This window comes from Berghia stephanieae, chromosome 5, assembly GCF_034508935.2.
Source record: "Berghia stephanieae isolate SIO BIC M18660-M18661 chromosome 5, UCSD_Bste_1.3, whole genome shotgun sequence".
In the NCBI taxonomy this organism is placed as follows: Eukaryota; Metazoa; Mollusca; class Gastropoda; order Nudibranchia; family Aeolidiidae; genus Berghia; species Berghia stephanieae.
In genome coordinates this window covers 65512053-65533568 of record NC_088364.1, presented here as the reverse complement: position 1 = coordinate 65533568, position 21516 = coordinate 65512053, and the positions used below count along the sequence as shown (strand labels likewise).

The 21516-nt window shown below is 38.4% G+C and overlaps 1 protein-coding gene across 1 annotated transcript in view; it reads left to right on the top strand.

The window, feature by feature from the left end:
• Positions 1-9528, top strand: part of LOC144973416 (uncharacterized) — a 37084-nt gene extending 27556 nt beyond the window's left edge. Inside the window, exons 6-10 of the mRNA XM_078915850.1 lie at positions 786-1002; positions 3214-3378; positions 4025-4157; positions 4725-4782; positions 5922-9528. Of these exons, the coding sequence (XP_078771976.1) occupies positions 786-1002; positions 3214-3378; positions 4025-4157; positions 4725-4782; positions 5922-8543 (3195 nt within the window). The 3' untranslated portion in view covers positions 8544-9528. The remainder of the gene's footprint in view (positions 1-785; positions 1003-3213; positions 3379-4024; positions 4158-4724; positions 4783-5921) is intronic.
• The last annotated feature ends 11988 nt before the right edge of the window (positions 9529-21516 follow it).

Below are 21516 nucleotides of genomic sequence, written 5' to 3'. Positions count from 1 at the left end.
TGGGCAATATAATGCGTCAGATTTCAGCTTTGTTCAAAAGCATTTCACTTTTGACATATAACTTCACTTCATATAATGGAACTGAAGGACATTAAAACAAGAAAACAAAAACTGGTCCAATCTTAATGATTATTGTTATTATTATTATTATTTTTTCAAGATTTTGCTACAACAGCATAGATAAAAATATTGGTTTAAAAAAGAATCTCTTCATTGTATTACAAATATATTTCAGATTAAATTTTGGTCGTAGTTCATGAACATGGAAGTCCATGAAACGTTCAAGAATTTCTCAGTCTAAAAAATGCCTTTAAAACATTCTCATTTATTTCCAGTTAGTCTTTGAGTTCTAAATTTTCTGTGGGTTTTTTTTGGATTTAATTAATACCTACTTACATATATTTGCAGGTCTGATAATCGAACCTAATTATGGGCTTGTTTTAACATTGTTGTAATAGACAATATTTTGCATTGGTCTGAAAGTATCTCCACTAAAACAATGAGCCCGATTTGGGTTATCAGACCTGCAAATAAGTACACATTGATTGTACTTTTTTTTTTGGGGGGGTGGTGGGGGGGGGGGGGGTACTTTTTTCTCTCAATAATTAGTCCTTTACATTTTATACTTTTTAATAGTGTTTATGCTAATTTTTCTTGAATTCTTGTATTCCTTTTTTTAAATAACTGTTTCTCTCACATTATTTCAAGTATTCAATGATTGCACAGTGTTATTTTGATGAATAGAATTATTCTCCTATTAAAACCAACTTTCCAATCTTCCACAGATGATCATGATTGTCGGTTTGCCTGGAGCTGGAAAGACCACATGGGGTATTAACATGCAAAAAGGACATCCGGAGAAACGCTATAACATTATTGGCACAGACACTCTGATAGACAAGATGCGTGTCATGGGGCTGCCTCGAAAACGCAACTATCATGGCCGCTGGGAAGTTCTCATCGAAAAATCGACCAAATGCCTGAATAAACTTTTTACCATCGGTGAGTTACTGCAAACTACTAATGGTGTAATAATTATAAATGGCATTTATATAGCGCTTTACCCCACTGTCACAGACTCTAAGCGCTTTACCGTGATATAAAACAAAACATATTACACAGGGTTCCCACTGGGTCGGGAAATCAGGAAATGGTCTTGAATTTTTTAATTTCCTCAAGATCGGGAAAAAACGGTCTTGTCTTGATTTTTCTTGTCTGAGTCGGGAGCTTTCAAATCGGGTGTAGTCATAAACTATAAACCTGAAGTTTGGTGTCTTATTATTTACTTATTTAGCAGTGATGATAATCTTCTGCAGAATTTCAGGATTATGGGAATTTCTCAGAAATTTGCTGTGTCAAACATTTTCCTCAAAATCACCATTATGTCTTATGTCATATTTTGACATCTGTGCTCAGTCTCGTGAAATTTGGTGACGGTCCCGTCTTTATGACGTCGGGCCAGACAGAATGGCGCCAGATGACACAGTTGATACAGAAGACCAGTGGTGTGTTCATTGATTAGTTGATGGTTGAAAGGGAGGGATAAAAATGGGTCTTGGTTTTTTTTTTTCTCTGATGTAGATGCCTATTGCCTTTTCAATTTCTCTCTCTCTCTCTCTCTCTCTCTCTCTCTCTCTCTCTCTCTCTCTCTCTCTCTCTCCCTCTCCCTCTCCCTCTCTCTCTCTCTCTCTCTCTCTCTCTCTCTCTCTCTCTCGCTTTATTTAAAGAACTTCTAGATCACTGTTGAATTATCAACATAATGTTTTTGTTCATGTCAAAATCGTCATGAGTGAAGGTGGACAGTAAAGGAAGATTCAGATTTATATTGTGACGTACGGTATCAATGATCTTTCAAAAATGTTATTGGTATATTTCATAATAAGTGGCATCAGTACTCAATTTTTATCAAACACAATTCCTGATTGTCTGCTTTCCATAAATAAGATTAAAGTACATTGTTTCCGTTTTGTATAAATATTTGTTTTAATTACAAGGCAAATTCAAGGTATGAGTAAAAGCTTATTAGAATGGGAAAGGAAAGACATAATAAATACAAATATAAAGTATATTTTGAAATGTGTATTGATTAAGAGGCTAATCAAGGTAAAAATTAAAGCTTGTCAAGAGTGGGGTGGGTTGAATGCTGGGAGGGGGGAAAGAAAGAAATGGTATAAATCAAAGTAAATCTAATAGGACTTTTAAAAAAAATATGTGGCTGTGGTGTAGAGTTATGATCTTAAACTCACTACACAATTAGGTTTAAGGGTTCATCGTGGGGATCAGACTCCCTTGTGGGAAAGGTATTTTGCACATACTTCCTCATTCTATCAGAGATGAGCATTAATTAAGAAGTTATTCCTGGTGTAGAGCTGTTGTCTGTTTTATAGAATTGTTCCAACTCATAGTAGGCTGCATGTCGTTTCATATCTTTTAAATTAAAAAAAAATAATTAATAAATCACACTGAACTTAAGAGTATGGTCTTTACCATGCATGCATGTAAGTGTAAGCTCTGTAGAAAAGAAATCTTATTGCTCAAAGCAATTTCGAGGACCAGCAGCCTTTTAAAGGCTGAAGAAGAGTGTTATATTAGAAGTGAAAGCTGAATTGTAGTTCTCCCACTGTATGTGAATTCTTTACTGGATTGAAGATCAGCATTACTATAAAAAGCTATTGCTCTGAGAAATTACCTATATGTATAGATAAATCCTCATTACTAATTAAGGTTTTGTTTTTGTTATTTTCTTAGATTGATGACTTTCCTTATGAATGGGCATATAATAATGATAATAATAATAATTATAATCATAATTATAATAATAATATGATCTTTATTTATTGTCCATAAATGCAATTTTTTGTTTGATTCACAATGTTCGAAAGTTCACACACACACTCATTTCCTGGTACCAACATGTATACAATTTCAAAGTCAATTACATACCATATTGGAGAACATACCCATTCAATTGTTACAGAAATAATTTAAAATAGATGGCTCATCATAAAATAATTAATGTGATATCAGTACAGTCAGTACTGTAATTCATAAAAGCAATTCGAATTCAATCAGTTAGACATGATAAATAAATAAGAGTTTAAAATGATACTAACAACCATTAAGTCTTGTAGTTTTTTTGGGGTTTTTTTTGTATGTTTGTTTGATTTTAAGAGTTACATGTAATGATTGCTGTAAAAACGTAATTTATTTCAGCTGCCAAGCGGAAACGCAACTACATATTGGATCAAACTAACGTTTATGGTTCAGCAAGACGCAGAAAGATGAAAAATTTCACAGGCTTTTATCGTATAGCAGCTGTCCTCCAACCTGATGACCCTGAGCTGGAGAGAAGGTCCAAGAAGCGTACTGTGGAAGATGGTAATTTTTATTTTTTTATTTTTTTCCTCTACAGCATCTCAAAAAGAGATTTTTATCATTCAGATAAATGATAACTGAATTTCTAGGTGGGGATCCTGACCTCCCATAGTGGGCAGGGAGGTACATGCTGTGTCTTGTATCCCCCCATACCCGTTTCCCAATTGTTTCCTGTCGTTGTCTTGGAATGAGATACTTAGTTTTGTCCTGACCCTGGCCAGAGTTCCTTGGCTGGGAGGGAAACAGTCGAATGTATAGTTACAGTTTTGGGAGATGATATTTTTTCCTTGTAAATCATCTCTCTGTTATGCATTGTATTATGTTTTGTTTGCATATTATATAATATGATATGTAAACATTTGAGTGTATTCCTCTTAGTGGGGACCTTTGCTTGTGTCTGGATGAGACTTTTAAGTGATCTCAAACTAAGTACTTTGATAGTGTGCTCTTGGACTACATCTGTTTCCTATTTGAACCAATGCCCCTTTGCCTTACCTTTTCTTGGGTGCTTTAATTGTAATTCTAGAACTTTTTACTATCCCATTTTCTTCCTTTTTACTGGCGCTGATATAACCTTAATGTGTTGCAAACGCCGTAAAACCCTTAAAAACAAACTATTCACCTTTTCATATATATTTTTTATTTTCAGGAAAAATAGTGCCAGAATCGGCTGTACTAGAAATGAAAGCTAATTTCTCACTGCCAGAAGACAGAGACAACTTGTTTGACAGAATTGACTATGTGGAACTGCAAAAAGACATAGTGTCTCAGCTTGTCAGATCGTAAGACATTGTTATATATTTATTTCATTCTGCTTTACATTGTAAAGAAAAAGTCATTTTTAAGATTGCTATTTTATATAAAAACTGATATTTTCATATGTTTTAGATGATCATAATTGTAATAATAAAAATAATTGATAATAATAATGATAATAATAATAATAACAACAATAACAATAATGATGATAGTAATATTCATAAAAATGATGATGATGATGATAAAAGTACTTATAATAATTGTAATAATTAAAATAATGATAATCATAATGACAATGATAATTTGTCTCAGAGTGAGTAATGATACATCTGTTCAATCACATAATTGTTTTTTTTAAATTAGCATTTCCATTGATACAAATTAATATCTGTTGTATGGATTTGTTGTTTAAGCTTCTGTGGCAAATCTGTTTTTGTTTCTTGTCTATTGTCGTGTGATTTTATTTTGTTTGTTTAAAATTTAAAAAAAAAAAGAATCTATGCAGTAAATAAATATAAAGTTGATATCCTTGATTTTTTTTGTGTAGTGCTTATCATGGTATCACAATTTTATAACTTTTTAAATTTCAGATACAACAATGAAGGAAAATCCAAACCACGAACTGATGGAAACAACAGAAGACCACAGGTACGAATTTTAATGAAACTTGCTTGTCCAAAAGTTTTTTTCATATATATGGTTTATTATTGTGATGTCGATGGTTAAGCAGAATGATGCTTTGTAACAAAGTGAGGGACTAAGTGACTAAGGGTGATAATGATTGCATAATCTCTCTCATTGTATCCTTGGGCCCTTTACACACTAGGCTCAGTAGATCTGGTAGAAAGAACTTTGCAATACATTCCAGCAAACTGCCAGGTCAAAATGACTTGATGGAGAGGGGGAGGGTGGGGGCAGTGTGGCTCAGTGGTTTTGTCTTTGATTTGTACCCGAAAGATATCTAAATTTGAATATTCACTGCATTATGTGGCCATAAGCAAGCCACCTCTCCCTAGCTCAATTTGTGCCGCTGAGTTGCGACTGACACTTGGGTTATTCCATTCTTCCCTTTGAATAGACCCTTAGACAAATCTCTGCTTGAGGATGAATAAAGGGAACTTTTTTATTTATGATATGTTGAGGGAGACAATTATATACATGGCATGTTACAAGGGGTTTGGATGTGTGTGTGTGTGTGTGGGGGGGGGGGGGTATCACAACTTTCATTTACCGTCGTAGACAACCATTAGCAAGTCATGACATGACAAAAAGCAGAGAAGTGTCGGTTGTGCGAAACGGTGATGGAGTGTGTGAGTGGCCATATATGTCTGCAAGTGTATCATGGTGTATACACACACCTGCAGTGTAGATAGGTACACATAGACGTAACGATCAATGTTATAGTAAATCATCAGTGGTCGAAATCACTAGTCGCATTAAAAAACCCTTGAATTATTCTAATTTTCTCTTTACATTGGTTAGGTGAAATAAGTTCGAGGGGGAAACCGTGTTTGAGATAAAGATTAGTTCGAGGAAGGAATAGAATGAAATGATAGAGAAAAAAATAAGAACAATCGAATGAGGTCGAGGAAACCCTGTCTTTGATTGTAGAACTATCCTAAGGATGCCAAGCAAGTGTAAATTAACATTGTTTGATTTATGCTAGAGAAACTAACTTTATTGTTGCCAGGTGGACTAATGAGTCCGAACAAAAGCCTGAAACCAGATTGTTTGCATAATTTCAATATCAAATTAAATTTTAATCCTTCATTATTTTCATTTTACAGGAACAGAGAGGTCGACAGTTTGGTGGCTACTCTAATCAGTCTCAGGATTCAGGCCGATTTGGTCAAGATGGGGGCCTAAAGCGCAATTCCTCCGGTTACGATGATAGGGAAGATTCCAAGCGGATCAGAGGTGATCCTGGAAGTGCATTAGATCTACTCAAACAACAGTATGAAGAGGAAGATAGACAGCAGCAGCATCAGCAACAACAACAACAGCAGCATCAAGTAGTTGGGGCTCTACCACCTCATATGGCAGCCCTTGCTGTTGCTGGTAGACCAGCTGGCTGGCCTGATCCAACAAAAGTCAAAGAGGAGTTGGGGCCTGGTGCATTAGTGACAGCTGCAGGTGCTTCAGTGACAGCTGCACAGTGGCCTCCTGGTGCTGTTGTCGCCAATGGGAATAGTAGTGCGGCTCTTCCACCTGGCTATCCTCAAACTCTTGTCCCATCTCACCCAGCTGCACTTCAACCTGGTCTCTTAGGAGCACCCCCACTTGGCGCCCACTCTTTACCTCCAGGAGTTCAGCTGGCTTTTCTTCCCCCTGGCATGCCACATCCAGCATCTCATGAGTTAGCAGCAGCTGGCCTAGGTTTGACACCAGGTGCTGCTGTAACTAAAGTAGGTCAAGGTCAAGACTCTCAATCAGCTCAACCAAGTCTAGCAGCCCAAGTTCAAGCCCAAGCCCAAGCCCAGGCCCAGGCTCATGCACAAGCTCAAGCCCAAGCTCAGGCATATGCTCAGCATGTACAACTGGCTCATGCCACCGCTGCTGCAGCAGCTCAGGGTCAGATTCTTGTTGACCCCAGCAAATATCAAGGTAGTCCCTCAGCCACAACCCCTGGACAACGTCTGTATGGTGCACCACCTCCCGGTTATGACCCATCTTCTTCAGCTAGTCAAGATGCTCAGCGTCAGGCAGCCCTGCAAGGTCTGCAGCAACAGCTTGCAGAACAGCAACAGCAACAATGGCCACCATCCTCTTCAGCAGAATCTAGCAGCAAATCGTGGCAGGACAAACAACCCAGTACTTCATGGCCCCCTGACTGGCAGAATGATAATCAAGATGATAATACAAGCAGCAGCAGTGCTAATAACAGAGATTCTAGTAAGCGTAGCAGGGATTATCATCACAGAGATAGAGACCAAGATCGAGAGCGGGATAGAGACCGAGAAAGGGATAGGGATCGCGATAGAGACCGGGGAGACAGGCACAGAGATAGAGATTATGGTTCATCCTCTTCCTACAGTCGAGACAGAAATAGAGGGTCTGACAGAAGAGATGGATATAGCAGAGACTCGTCCAGTTCCTCCCACCATCGTAGTTCATCTCCTTGGAATCAGTATTCCTCCAGTCCAGATCGGCAAGATTACACCAATTCAGACTCCTCTCAGAGAAACAGCAGTGGAGGTGGTGACCGACAAAGGAGGCGTAAATCCAAATGGGACTCTCCAGATGACACGTCTTCAACATCAGATATACCTCAAATTAAGAGTGAACCTTCAAGTCTTTTCAACATCCCCTCTGTTGTCAGTTCATCTCAAAGCATTTTCAATCAACCCCCTCCTGGGTTTTCAGCGCCCAATTCATTTGCTTCACCTCGCCTACCATTCTCTGTCCCTGGCAGTCAATCTTCTAATCGTCCTGCAAATGCCGGTGCCTCTTCCAGCAAAACTTCATCATCATTTGATATGAACTTCAGTCGTCCACCTCCTCTTCTTATGAATAACATAAAGAAAGAGTTCCCAGATAACTCCGGTGAACAGCAGCAACAGACCCCTGCATCCTCTCTCCCAGATATCAAACCCCCAGTCAGCAGTTCAGGAGATGGGCTTTTGGGCCAAGGTCCAGGTCCTCGGCCTTTGATACCAGGATTGAAAGGTCAATCCGGCCCAGGTCAATTTAGAGCTCCTGGTGCCTTGGGAATGCAACCACCTTTTAAACCACCAGGTTTGCATGATGGAGGTGCTGCTGCAGCTGCAGGGAAATCCGCAGATGCTTCATTCTCTCCAGAAAAAGATGACCAGAGTAACAAGCGTCCAACACCCAAACCGCTCATCCAGCTTGATGACAAAGGTCTCCCAGAGGATTCTAAGCCAGGAGATAAAGATGATGGAGACCACAGCAATGCCCCACCGAACATGCGTGGAGGACCTGGGAAACCAGGCCTGTTCCCCACACCCGGTACTCCTGAAGCAGAGGGACACTTTGGTGGTCCGGGCGGCCCTAGTGGACCCCCATTCTGTCCTAGAGGACCAGGAATGATGGGTGGAAGGTTCCACGGCCCACCGCCTCCTCATGGTGGACCAATGGGAATGCCAGGTGGTGGGCCAATGGGAATGCCAGGTGGTGGACCACCCGGACCTCCACATGGAATGGGAATGCGTCACCCAAGAGGACCTCCAATGGGACCAAGAGGACCACGGATGGGAGGACCACCAGGACCGATGAATGGCCCGCCGCACCCAAGAGGCCCAATGGGTGGCCCTCCACGAGGACCTCCAAGAGGACCAGGTGGACCATGGAATAGGCCGCCGCCCAGATTTGGCCCCAGGGGTCCACATGGACCACCTAGGCCACTCTTTGATGGTCCACCAGGAAGATGGCCTCGGCCCCCGAGATAGATAAAACAACCAATAATCAATCTGGCATTTATCATCGAACCTGATTAAGATTATTGATAAAACTCTTGTCACAATTTTTGTTTTGTTGTTTGTTTATTTTTTTTGTATCCATAAATACTGAACCAGTTGAGTTTGATTATATATGAATATTGAACCTTTTAAGATCTTTTGGCTTTGAACATTAATTAAGCCATAATAAGATAGGATTTAATAGGATTTGATCTTTATGACAAATATGCAAACTTGCCATTTTTGTCCTACTGATTACAGATGTTAATAAAAACAAAACATTTTGTAAATTGTGTAATCAGTACTTCTCTAACCAGTGTCTCTAAAATCCTTTTGTAATACATTTTACTCACCATTGTTGATAGAATGTTTTTATTATCATTATTCATTTCTTCTTCTTCTTCTTCTTATTATTATTATGACTTTTTTTAATATGACAAAATCTATCCAGTTGAATTGTAAATGTGATATTATTAATTTTATTAATTATAAAGTTTTTGTTCTGTCTCTGTGGAGGACTGGTATGTAGGTCCCACCTTCCACCTGTTTTTTATCTTTGTAGTACAAGTGGGCGTGTGTGACGTGTATATGTTTTACGTTTTTATGCGATGGTAGTTGAAAATATCTTGGTTGTTTTACCTTTTTTAAAGAAATCAGTTTGGTCATTTGTTTATTTTAGTATTTTTATCAATCCAATTCTGAAGTAAATAACAATGTTGGTTGATGGACTGTATAATAATGTGTAGCTTTTCATCTTGGTGTTATCCTGTAATCCTTTATTGTATAAAGATATCTACCAAGCAGAAATGTTGTTAAGGTCTTAGCGAATATGTTTCATAAACATAATATCGTGATGGGATGATTGGTTCAGATTTAATACGTACTTGGTAATTTATGTGAAAAGAAGTGGTTGGAAACTATTCCCTGAAAGAACGTTTTGATTCACTATTAACTTAATAAACTGAACAAAAATCTATTGCTTGTGTTTTTTGTTTTTAAAAAAAAATATTATTTATTGTCTTATGTTTGGGGTGAATTACAAAGAGCCTGCCTTTGCCTTTTGTGTGGTAGATTGAGCATTGACAGAAAATTGCTGATTGTCATAGAACTGTAAAAGTTGAATTATCTCTCTTGTTATCCTGTTTAGCTACATACATACCACCACGGAACCCCTTTCACCTATAGAGGTCTAAATAAAGCACTGAATGAATATTTATTGAATTTCACATTTTCAAGTGCAACTTCATCAACTGTTTTGATTCTAAATGGCGATCACCAGTTTTTTGCTACTGGCTTAATTTACACTCTTTACCGGGAGCGGTGCTTGCTGTCTCTTTCACTTTCCCACTAAATCTATTTTTATCCCGAGGGCTTCCTGTTCTGGAGTGAAAGAAGCCCTGACTTATGTGGGCAAGTGTCTGGATAGTTTGGGTAGATTTTTGGGTGAGGCGACATGCTTTTTGTCTAGGCTCTGGTTTGAGAACTATCTGTAATGGAAATATCTGATAGGAATGAATGCTATTCAAAAATGATATATTTTTACCTGTTACTGGTCAATCACCAAGTGACTATTTTAGTTTTAGTAGTATGTTAAGAACTATCGGAGCCTGGGTGGGGTTCCTTACCTCCCATTGTGGGCATGGAGGCACTTACATACAGCATCTTCTATCCCCCTTTTTCTGTTTTCCAACATGCTTTCTGTCTTTGTCTTGGAATGAAATTACTTGGTTTTGTCCAGGCCCTGGCCGGATACCCTAGCTGGGAGGGAAACAGTCAAATGTATACAGTTATGGGAGATGATATTTTTTTCCTTGTAAATTAGTAAATCGTCTCTGCTATGCACTGTATTGTTTTCTTTACATACTATATAATGATTTGTAAACATTTGAGTGTATCTCTTTTGGTTGGGACCTAAGCTTGTGTCTGGATGAGACTTTTAGTTGATCTCAAACTAAGTACTTTGATAGTGTACTCTTGGAATCTACATCTTGTTTCCTATTTGAACCAATTCCCCTTTGTCTTACCTTTTCTTGGGTGATTTAATTGTAATTCTAGAACTTTTTACGATCCAATTTTCTTCCTTTTTTACTGGCGCTGATATGACCTTAATGATGTTGCAAGCGCCGTAATACCCTTTAAAACGAAACAAACACTATCGGAACGTCTTCCTGTTTGCAAGAATCCAGTGCCATTAAGTCTTGCCGTGGGAACAGAGGTAGATTGGTGTTGTGATTTACTTGTACAATACCCCTAGGTCTCTTTTTTTCTCGGTCACTTGTAATTGAGTACAGGCTTTGATCTCTGGAAAAATATACTGTCCTATTGTATATTATCTTCCTTTTCTCATATATTTGAGGACTGCAGATACTTTGAGATGCTGGGTGGGGATCCTGACCTCCCATAGCGGGCAGGGAGGTACACACTGTGTCTTCTATCCCCTTATATCTGTTTTCCAACATGCTTTCTGTCTTTGTCTTGGAATGAGATTACTTAGTTTTTTTCCTGGCCCTGGTCGGAGTCCTGGTTGGGAGGGAAACAGTCAAATGCATAGTTATTGTTTTGGGAGATGATATTTTTTTTCCTTGTAAATGCGGGTGGTTGGATGGGAGCATCACCCTTGAATCAGATACCTATGATGTTCGCATGGGTGTACGATCCTATAGTGATGTCGTTTCTTCTTCTCTTTACTAGCCTATCCTGCTTCTTTGGTTTGTGATTGTATTTTTGACAGGGGATATTTTTTTTTCTGTAAATCTTCTGCCTGTTTGTTCTTGGTTATTTATAATTTATCTTATGATATCTTTAGGTTATGATTTTGATTTACATTTGTACTATTTTTGTTAGATTGCTTGTTTTTTTGTTTCAGCGGTCTCTCATATAACCTCAATTGTGTTGGAAGAGACCTAAAGCAACAAACAGACAGACATTTCCTTGTAAATCATCTCTCTGTTATGTATTAGTATATTTGTTATATTTGAGTGTGTTCCTCTTTGTTGGATTTTGTTCTTGTGTCCGGATGAGACTTATAGGTGATCTCAAACTAAGTACATTGGTGATATGCTCTTGGAATCTACATCCGATCCCTATTTGTTCCCAGTTCCCCTTTGTCTTACTTTCTCTTGGATGCTTCAATTGTAATTCTAGAACTTTTTACTATCCCATTTTCTTCCTTTTTACTGGCGCTGATATAACCTAAATGTGTTGCAAGCGCCGTAAAACCCTTAAAAACAAAAAACTTAAAAACATACTTTGAGATGTTGCGAGCACAGTAAAAGTAGAACCCGGGAAATATCTCTTAGCTGAGCAAGTCCCTTTTATTTTACTGGGTTTTTTTTTTGGGAGCTTGTGGTGTCAGTATAGGTGTAGATCTCTCATTTCCCCCATCCTGAGTGGATTTTTTACTTCCCATAAGGGGCAGGAAGTCACTTGCTGAGTGTCCTCTTGGCTGACAAGGCGGTTTTTTGCAAAATAAAATCCAAAATTTTGAAACCAAATTCCCAAATTGTTGCAAGCAAAAAAATCCCAACAAAGTTTGCAAAAAAACAATTGCGATTGATTTTCGTAAAAACTGACAATACATTCAAGAAATAGAAAAGCGTTGTGGGCCTGAGTAATTGATAGATAGAGATCAACTAAAAAATTATCATTACAAAAATCTAATAAAATTTTTTAAAATCCTCCCCAACAAAGCTGTTGCAGGCATGCCTACCCTCAATCTCAAATTTCAGGGATATTCTATGGATAAAACATCACATTCCAGGAACAATATGTTCCCACTTATTGTGTCCACCTCCCATAGTCCCGGGTTCACTCCCCAGTGGTGTCCACCTCCCATAGTCCCGGGTTCACTCCCCAGTGGTGTCCACCTCCCATAGCCTCAGGTCTACTCATTGGAGTCCATATTCAGTCCTGGCTTCACTCTCGGCTGATTTCAACATCCCATAGTCCCACTTTGTAGAGCACTAGCTTCACGCGAGGAGGGACCCGCAGTGATTTGTATCTGTTAAATCTGGTGAAAAGTATTTGTGATAGTCTACAACAAGATATGAAGTGAGTAGAAAAGTGCCAGAAGACAATAGAGAATAATATTTTTTTTTTTTTTTTTTTCGCGGCGGTGGTGGGGTTTGAACCTGCGACCTTATTGGTACGACAACTCCGCCTGGCAGGTGAGAGCGTGGCTCTACCGTGTGAGCTATCCACGAACACAAAAATATTCGTTTCAAACTCAAAGTCATTTCTAGATCCCTCTCTCACCCACTACTTGAGACCGCCGATTCGTTCACCACCATCGCGAAGTAATTTTGACCAGCAGTTAAGCTTAATAGCCAATATTCTCATCACAAACATATAACATAGAAACGATTGAGACATTGAGTATGCTCCGGTGTATGGGGTGAATTTTTAATTCAGAAAAGTGAGTGGAGCAGGCACTTATGTTGGTAACAACAAGATATGAAGTGAGTAGAAAAGTGCCAGAAGACAATAGAGAATAAATTTTTTTTTTTTTTTTTTCGCGGCGGTGGTGGGGTTTGAACCTGCGACCTTATTGGTACGACAACTCCGCCTGGCAGGTGAGAGCGTGGCTCTACCGTGTGAGCTATCCACGAACACAAAAATATTCGTTTCAAACTCAAAGTCATTTCTAGATCCCTCTCTCACCCACTTCTTGAGACCGCCGATTCGTTCACCACCATCGCGAAGTAATTTTGACCAGCAGTTAAGCTTAATAGCCAATATTCTCATCACAAACATATAACATAGAAACGATTGAGACATTGAGTATGCTCCGGTGTATGGGGTGAATTTTTTATTCAGAAAAGTGAGTGGAGCAGGCACTTAGGAGAAAAAAATAAAAATAAATAATTTTATTCGCTATTGTCTTCTGGCACTTTTCTACTCACTTCATATCTTGTTGTTACCAACATAAGTGCCTGCTCCACTCACTTTTCTGAATTAAAAATTCACCCCATACACCGGAGCATACTCAATGTCTCAATCGTTTCTATGTTATATGTTTGTGATGAGAATATTGGCTATTAAGCTTAACTGCTGGTCAAAATTACTTCGCGATGGTGGTGAACGAATCGGCGGTCTCAAGAAGTGGGTGAGAGAGGGATCTAGAAATGACTTTGAGTTTGAAACGAATATTTTTGTGTTCGTGGATAGCTCACACGGTAGAGCCACGCTCTCACCTGCCAGGCGGAGTTGTCGTACCAATAAGGTCGCAGGTTCAAACCCCACCACCGCCGCGAAAAAAAAAAAAATAATTTATTCTCTATTGTCTTCTGGCACTTTTCTACTCACTTCATATCTTGTTGTTACCAACATAAGTGCCTGCTCCACTCACTTTTGTGATAGTCTAGCATTCTTTCCCCAAAAGAAGCAAGCAATTGCTATAACAACGGCAGTATTATTAAATTATGGCTATAAAAGGGGGATTAACTGGCTCTAAGGGCTTTATTCTCAGGATGATTTGTCGGAACCAGCATCATGATAAAAAAACAAAACAAAACAAAACAAAAAAAAAAAAAAAATAGCAAAAAAGGGGGAAAATTCTAAACACGCCGATTTTTTGGGATACGGGTCATTGCTGTTTGTTTTAAAGGGTTTTATGGCGATTGCAACACGTTTAGGTAATATTAGCGCCAGTAAAAAGGAAGAAAATGGGATAGTAATAAGTTTTAGAATTGCAATTAAAGCACCCAAGAAAAGGTAAGACAAAGTGAATGGTTCAAATAGGAATGTGGATTCCAAGAGCACACTATCAAAGTACTTAGTTTGACATCACCTAAATGTCTCTTTCTGACGTTACAAAGTACTTAGTTTGACATCACCTAAATGTCTCATTCTGACGTTAAGCACAGATAGGAACACACTCAAATGTTTACAAATCATATACAGTAAAATTACTTTAAACCGAAAGAAGCTAAACCGAAAAATACCTTAAACCGCAAAGAATTTAATAAATTGTACTAGTTTCTTCATTATCTTTGTACTAATTCTTACGATGAACCGAAATACTTCTAAGCAGGACTTTCTTTAAACCGAAACAACTTGAGAGCACCTTCCCTTTTTCTCTCTAAAATTTTCTTCAAAAATCGGGAAGGAGGCCACCCGTAATAATGCCCGGCGATACAGAGCGTAAGTATAAGATGAGGGTGATGGGTGGGTGGGTGGGTGGGGGGGGGGGGGAGGCAAACACTTCAATCACTGCACTTGGGCTTGGCCAACACCACAATCGCACAGACTGGAAGACAGCGGGTGACTGGCAGGCGAAAAATAAGGAAAGAGGAGGAGTTGGGGTGTAGAATCACGCAAGCGAGATGTTCTCGCTCATGTGTTGATGCTTTGGAACTGACTGGATTTGCAACACGACGATAAGGATGGGGGGGCGGGGGGGGGGGGGTGGTAGACAACTTACCATTGACATGCCATTTCATTTCCACTTTGTTTAAATGTGTGTGTGAGAGGGGGGGGGGGCTTCTATGTAATTAGGCCTTTGAACCTAATGCCTTTTCAACAAAAGACAGCTGAGCATCGACACGCCTTTTCATTTCCATTTCACTTCACCTCCGAGTAGTTGCGCATCATTCATTATCAATTATTGCACAAGAATTTTCGATCTTATTTTAGCTTTGCATTTTACTAAAAGATGTCTAAAAGAAAGCACTGTGCTTACACGTTTGAGTTTAAAATCAAAATACTATGTGAAGTCGATGAAAAAAAAGTTGATCAAGAAGGAGATATGTAAAATACACGGCAAACACTTCAATCACTGCACTTGGGCTTGGCCAACACCACAATCGCACAGACTGGAAGACAGCGGGTGACTGGCAGGCGAAAAATAAGGAAAGAGGAGGAGTTGGGTGTAGAATCACGCAAGCGAGATGTTCTCGCTCTGTGTTGATGCTTTGGAACTGACTGGATTTGCAACACGACGATAAGATGGGGGGGGGGGGGGGTAGACAACTTACCATTGACATGCCATTTCATTTCCACTTTGTTTAAATGTGTGTGTGAGAGGGGGGGGGGGGCTTCTATGTAATTAGGCCTTGAACCTAATGCCTTTTCAACAAAAGACAGCTGAGCATCGACACGCCTTTTCATTCCATTTCACTTCACCTCCGAGTAGTTGCGCATCATTCATTATCAATTATTGCACAAGAATTTCGATCTTATTTTAGCTTTGCATTTTACTTAAAGATGTCTAAAAGAAAGCACTGTGCTTACACGTTTGAGTTAAAATCAAAATACTATGTAAGTCGATGAAAAAAAAGTTGATCAAGAAGGAGATATGTAAAATACACGGCATCCCGAACTCAACTCTTTCAACAATTTTGAATTGAAAACGAAAACCCCAAAAATATTTTAAAACACACCAGAAAAAAAACAAACAAATTAATGGTTACGAAGACGGCATTTATTCAACAACTCCATTTAACGGGAAACCCATGATACGATAAAATGAGCAAAATCCTTAAATAGTTACTACCCTTGAAAAACATTGCAAAACAGGAACTTGCTTTAAACCAAAATGTCTTTAAACCGAAATGGTTTAGAAGGTCCCCAAAATTTCGGTTTAAAGTAATTCTACTGTATAACATGTTTAAAAAAAACATAATACATTGCACAACAGAGAGATGATTTACAAGGGAAAAAATATCATCTCCCAAAACTAACTATACAGTAGATAGTTCGAAGTTGACGTCACTCAGGTCTTAGTCTTTGTTATTGTTTTTTTGCCATCCGCATTTATGATTAATTCTCACTCAACTGTTTTAACAGACTATAAACGTTCAAGGTTACACATAGTTGAGTGTGTTGGTCCGTTATACTTCCTGATGGCAATGTTGTGAACTCCTTAGCCAAGCGCATACTATCTATACATTTGGCTGTTTCCCTCTCAGCCAGGGCCAGGACAAAACTAAGTAATCTCATTCCAAGACAAAGACAGAAAGCATGTTGGAAAACAGATATAGGGGGTAGAAGACATAGTACCTCCCTGCCCACTATGGGATGTCAGGAACCCACCCAGGGATAAAGGTCAAATTTTGTTGTTACATTTGGTATGTGACTTGTAGTTGAAGATTTGAATTTTGATGTGGGCAGCATGAGTCCTTGGAAAAAGTTCTCTAATTACAGACCAGCCTACCTGGACTTGAAAAAAATCGAAGTTTCCAGGGGTTTAACATACCAGACACTAGAACTGCTAGTAAAAATTACCAACTTGTCATTAATGTGTTAAAACACTGCTTTGAACTCCCTTGTAGTCTAGTTACAGCAACAAAACTTTGTTTTCAAGAAGTTTTATTGAAACAAAGATCTTTATATAATTGTCTGTTTGGAGCCAAAAATCAGTAGTTCTACGAAATTTCCGTAGTAACAGGCACATCTGTAATTATATTTTCTACATGTTAAGTATTGTTGGTGGCTTGGGACTCCATTTAATGGATACTGGGCTAAATAAAAGCTCATTTTTTCTCCCCATCATATAAGACAGACGTACGATAATTATGTATGTTTTAATTAACGGTTTTATGGCGCTTGCGACATTTTAGGTCAAATCAGCGCCAAGAAAAAAAATAATAAAATGGGATAGTCAAAAAAGTTCTAGATTTACAATTGAAAGTACGCAAGAAAAAATAAGACAAAGGGGAATGGTTCAAACAGGGAACAGGTGTAGATTTCAAGAGCACTCTACCAGTGTTATTAGTTTGAGATCACCTAAGATTCTCATCCAGAAGCAAGCAAACGTCCCCATTTAGAGGAATTCACTCAAATGTTTACAAACAATTATTGTATATATATTCAAAACAGAAAATGAAACAGTACATACCAGAGAGAGTATTCACAACAAAAAAAATCATCTCCCAAAACTTTAGCTATACATTTGACTGTTTCCCTCCCAGTCAAGACTAGATCAAATCTAAGTACAGTCCACTCCGGATAATTGCAACTTAAGGTTAATCGCAACATTTCCCAAGAAACGGAATTAATTCTATATAAAAGTCACTGGTTAATTGCAACAAGCTTCGGTTAATCTCATCGGTGAAATCATGACAGGTTGAAGAATCGAGATTGGGTGGGGCTTAATGCTACAGTAGTGTGTCACCATCTATTAGAGACAATAGAGGGCGGGGCTTTGAAGTATGTGTTTGTGAGGTCATCAGTGACAATTAAATAGAAGTCGAGGGGGCTGGGCTTAGTCTTGACAATAGGCAGATAATGACAGTTGTAAAGAGAGACTGAGTGATATCCTTTGTTTTGGGATTGACAACTGTGTATTGTGACCAGTGGGTTTGGTGAGAGCTTAGTGTCTCTCATCACGGCTAATCTCTTACTCTTACAAATGTTGAGAATAATAGATTGAAAGTGAATCCAATCTGAATAAGATGTTGGCTTGCATCAAAGTTGTTTTTGCTTGCCAAACTCTACAAAAGCCTGTTATATGATTCTTGTTTCAATCAAATTGTTGTATGTATGGACTAGAAACAATGTTTGCAAAAACTAGTTTGAGTTTACCTTATGTGTTTAAAATGTTGCCAATGTGAACTGGAAACTCAACTTCGGTTAATCGCAATAATTTTGCTGATCCCAATGTGTTGCGATTATCCGGAGTGGACTATAATCCCATTCCGAGACCAAGACAGAAAGCAACTCGGAAACAGATAAACGGTGATAGAAGATGCAGCACGTGACCTCCTACGATTATTATGCAGGTCTGATAATCCAAATAATTATGTGTTCATTGTAATTGTAATAAAAATATACTATCAAATCAATGCAAACGTTTAGTCCATTACAACAATGTTATAAGTCGAGTAGTAAAATGTGTTTGGTTATCAGACCTGCAATGTATGTGCACTTCGTATAAAACCAAATTGAGGCAAAGAGTCACAGTGTATACATCCTCCATCACCTTTCATAGAAAACATTGGTGAAGTCTTGTAAAAAGTAATAAACAAAAATGAATATATTATCTCTATCTGTAATTTAGTAATGTATTTATGTCTTTATTGTTTTTTTTTGATGTTGGCTGAAGAAGGGTTTTGAACCCGAAACGTTCCGTGTTTGTTATTTTGCTCTTTTTTGAAGCTGTTATATTCATTTTTGTTTATTACTTTTTACCGTCCACAGCTTTTAGCAGCCTAATATCAATTTGAAGTCTTGTAATTGTGTTCTTGGCCTAATACAGCCACAACAATTTTTATTGTGTAAACAGTGTACAGTACTCCATTATAGTTAGTAACTATATTAATCATGTACAAATTCCAAGTTAAATAATATGGTATAAAAATGTAGATTCGATGAAATAATTTAACGCTTTCGATAATAATCATACAATTAAATAAATTTTATATAATACGTATGAATATAAAATTGGGTCTACTAAAATGGACTTCTGTAATTTCAAAGAAAATATATTTGTAAATAAAAAAAAAATTTTGTCAATTTATAAAACGACAAACTAATGAATGGGACTAATGTAAAATTTTAATTTTATACAGTGGAACCTCCCGATTACGACACCTCCGAATAACGACAACCTCCTGATAACGACATTGACCCGTGGTCCCGATTTTTTTTTCTATTTAAGATCAGTAAAAATAACCTCCAAATAACGACGCACTTTTTGATAAAACCTCCGAATAACGACATCATTTTGGCGATTTTCGGCAGTTTTCGTTGATATCTGATACTAAAAATACCGAGTATGAGTACTCAAAAGTTTATAAAAACGATTCCTGCCTGAACCAATGGGAACGCAGCTTTTTTTTGACGAATCTTGGCTGATATGCATTAATAAAAACCAAGGTATAAATGTAAGTGTAAGCAAGTAAACACAAAATCTTGGAAAATGTGATATTATGTGGTGATAGAAGTAGTAGTAGTAGTAGTAGTAGTAGTAGTATAGTAGTAGTAGTAGTAGTAGTAGTAGTAGTAGTAGTAGTAGTAGTAGTAGTAGTAGTAGTAGTAGTAGTAGTAGTAGTAGTAGTAGTAGTAGTAGTAGTAGAAGTAGTAATAATAATGATAATAATAATACTGTGTGTGTTGTAGTAGTACTAGTGGTATAGTAGTAGTAGTAGTAGTAGTAGTAGTAGTAGTAGTAGTAGTAGTAGTAGTAGTAGTAGTAGTAGTAGTAACAAGATATGAAGTGAGTAGAAAAGTGCCAGAAGACAATAGAGAATAAAAATATTTTTTTTCCGCGGCGGTGGTGGGGTTTGAACCTGCGACCTTATTGGTACGACAACTCCGCCTGGCAGGTGAGAGCGTGGCTCTACCGTGTGAGCTATCCACGAACACAAAAATATTCGTTTCAAACCCAAAGTCATTTCTAGATCCCTCTCTCACCCACTTCTTGAGATCGCCGATTCGTTCACCACCATCGCGAAGTAATTTAGACCAGCAGTTAAGCTTAATAGCCAATATTCTCATCACAAACATATAACATAGAAACGATTGAGACATTGAGTATGCTCCGGTGTATGGGGTGAATTTTTAATTCAGAAAAGTGAGTGGAGCAGGCACTTATGTTGGTAACAACAAGATATGAAGTGAGTAGAAAAGTGCCAGAAGACAATAGAGAATATCTTCATATCTTGTTGTTACCAACATAAGTGCCTGCTCCACTCACTTTTCTGAATTAAAAATTCACCCCATACACCGGAGCATACTCAATGTCTCAATCGTTTCTATGTTATATGTTTGTGATGAGAATATTGGCTATTAAGCTTAACTGCTGGTCAAAATTACTTCGCGATGGTGGTGAACGAATCGGCGATCTCAAGAAGTGGGTGAGAGAGGGATCTAGAAATGACTTTGGGTTTGAAACGAATATTTTTGTGTTCGTGGATAGCTCACACGGTAGAGCCACGCTCTCACCTGCCAGGCGGAGTTGTCGTACCAATAAGGTCGCAGGTTCAAACCCCACCACCGCCGCGAAAAAAAATATTTTTATTCTCTATTGTCTTCTGGCACTTTTCTACTCACTTCATATCTTGTTGTTACCAACATAAGTGCCTGCTCCACTCACTTTTCTGAATTAAAAATTCACCCCATACACCGGAGCATACTCAATGTCTCAATCGTTTCTATGTTATATGTTTGTGATGAGAATATTGGCTATTAAGCTTAACTGCTGGTCAAAATTACTTCGCGATGGTGGTGAACGAATCGGCGATCTCAAGAAGTGGGTGAGAGAGGGATCTAGAAATGACTTTGGGTTTGAAACGAATATTTTTGTGTTCGTGGATAGCTCACACGGTAGAGCCACGCTCTCACCTGCCAGGCGGAGTTGTCGTACCAATAAGGTCGCAGGTTCAAACCCCACCACCGCCGCGAAAAAAATATTTTTATTCTCTATTGTCTTCTGGCACTTTTCTACTCACTTCATATCTTGTTGTTACCAACATAAGTGCCTGCTCCACTCACTTTTCTGAATTACAAATTCACCCCATACACCGGAGCATACTCAATGTCTCAATCGTTTCTATGTTATATGTTTGTGATGAGAATATTGGCTATTAAGCTTAACTGCTGGTCAAAATTACTTCGCGATGGTGGTGAACGAATCGGCGATCTCAAGAAGTGGGTGAGAGAGGGATCTAGAAATGACTTTGGGTTTGAAACGAATATTTTTGTGTTCGTGGATAGCTCACACGGTAGAGCCACGCTCTCACCTGCCAGGCGGAGTTGTCGTACCAATAAGGTCGCAGGTTCAAACCCCACCACCGCCGCGAAAAAAAATATTTTTATTCTCTATTGTCTTCTGGCACTTTTCTACTCACTTCATATCTTGTTGTTACCAACATAAGTGCCTGCTCCACTCACTTTTCTGAATTAAAAATTCACCCCATACACCGGAGCATACTCAATGTCTCAATCGTTTCTATGTTATATGTTTGTGATGAGAATATTGGCTATTAAGCTTAACTGCTGGTCAAAATTACTTCGCGATGGTGGT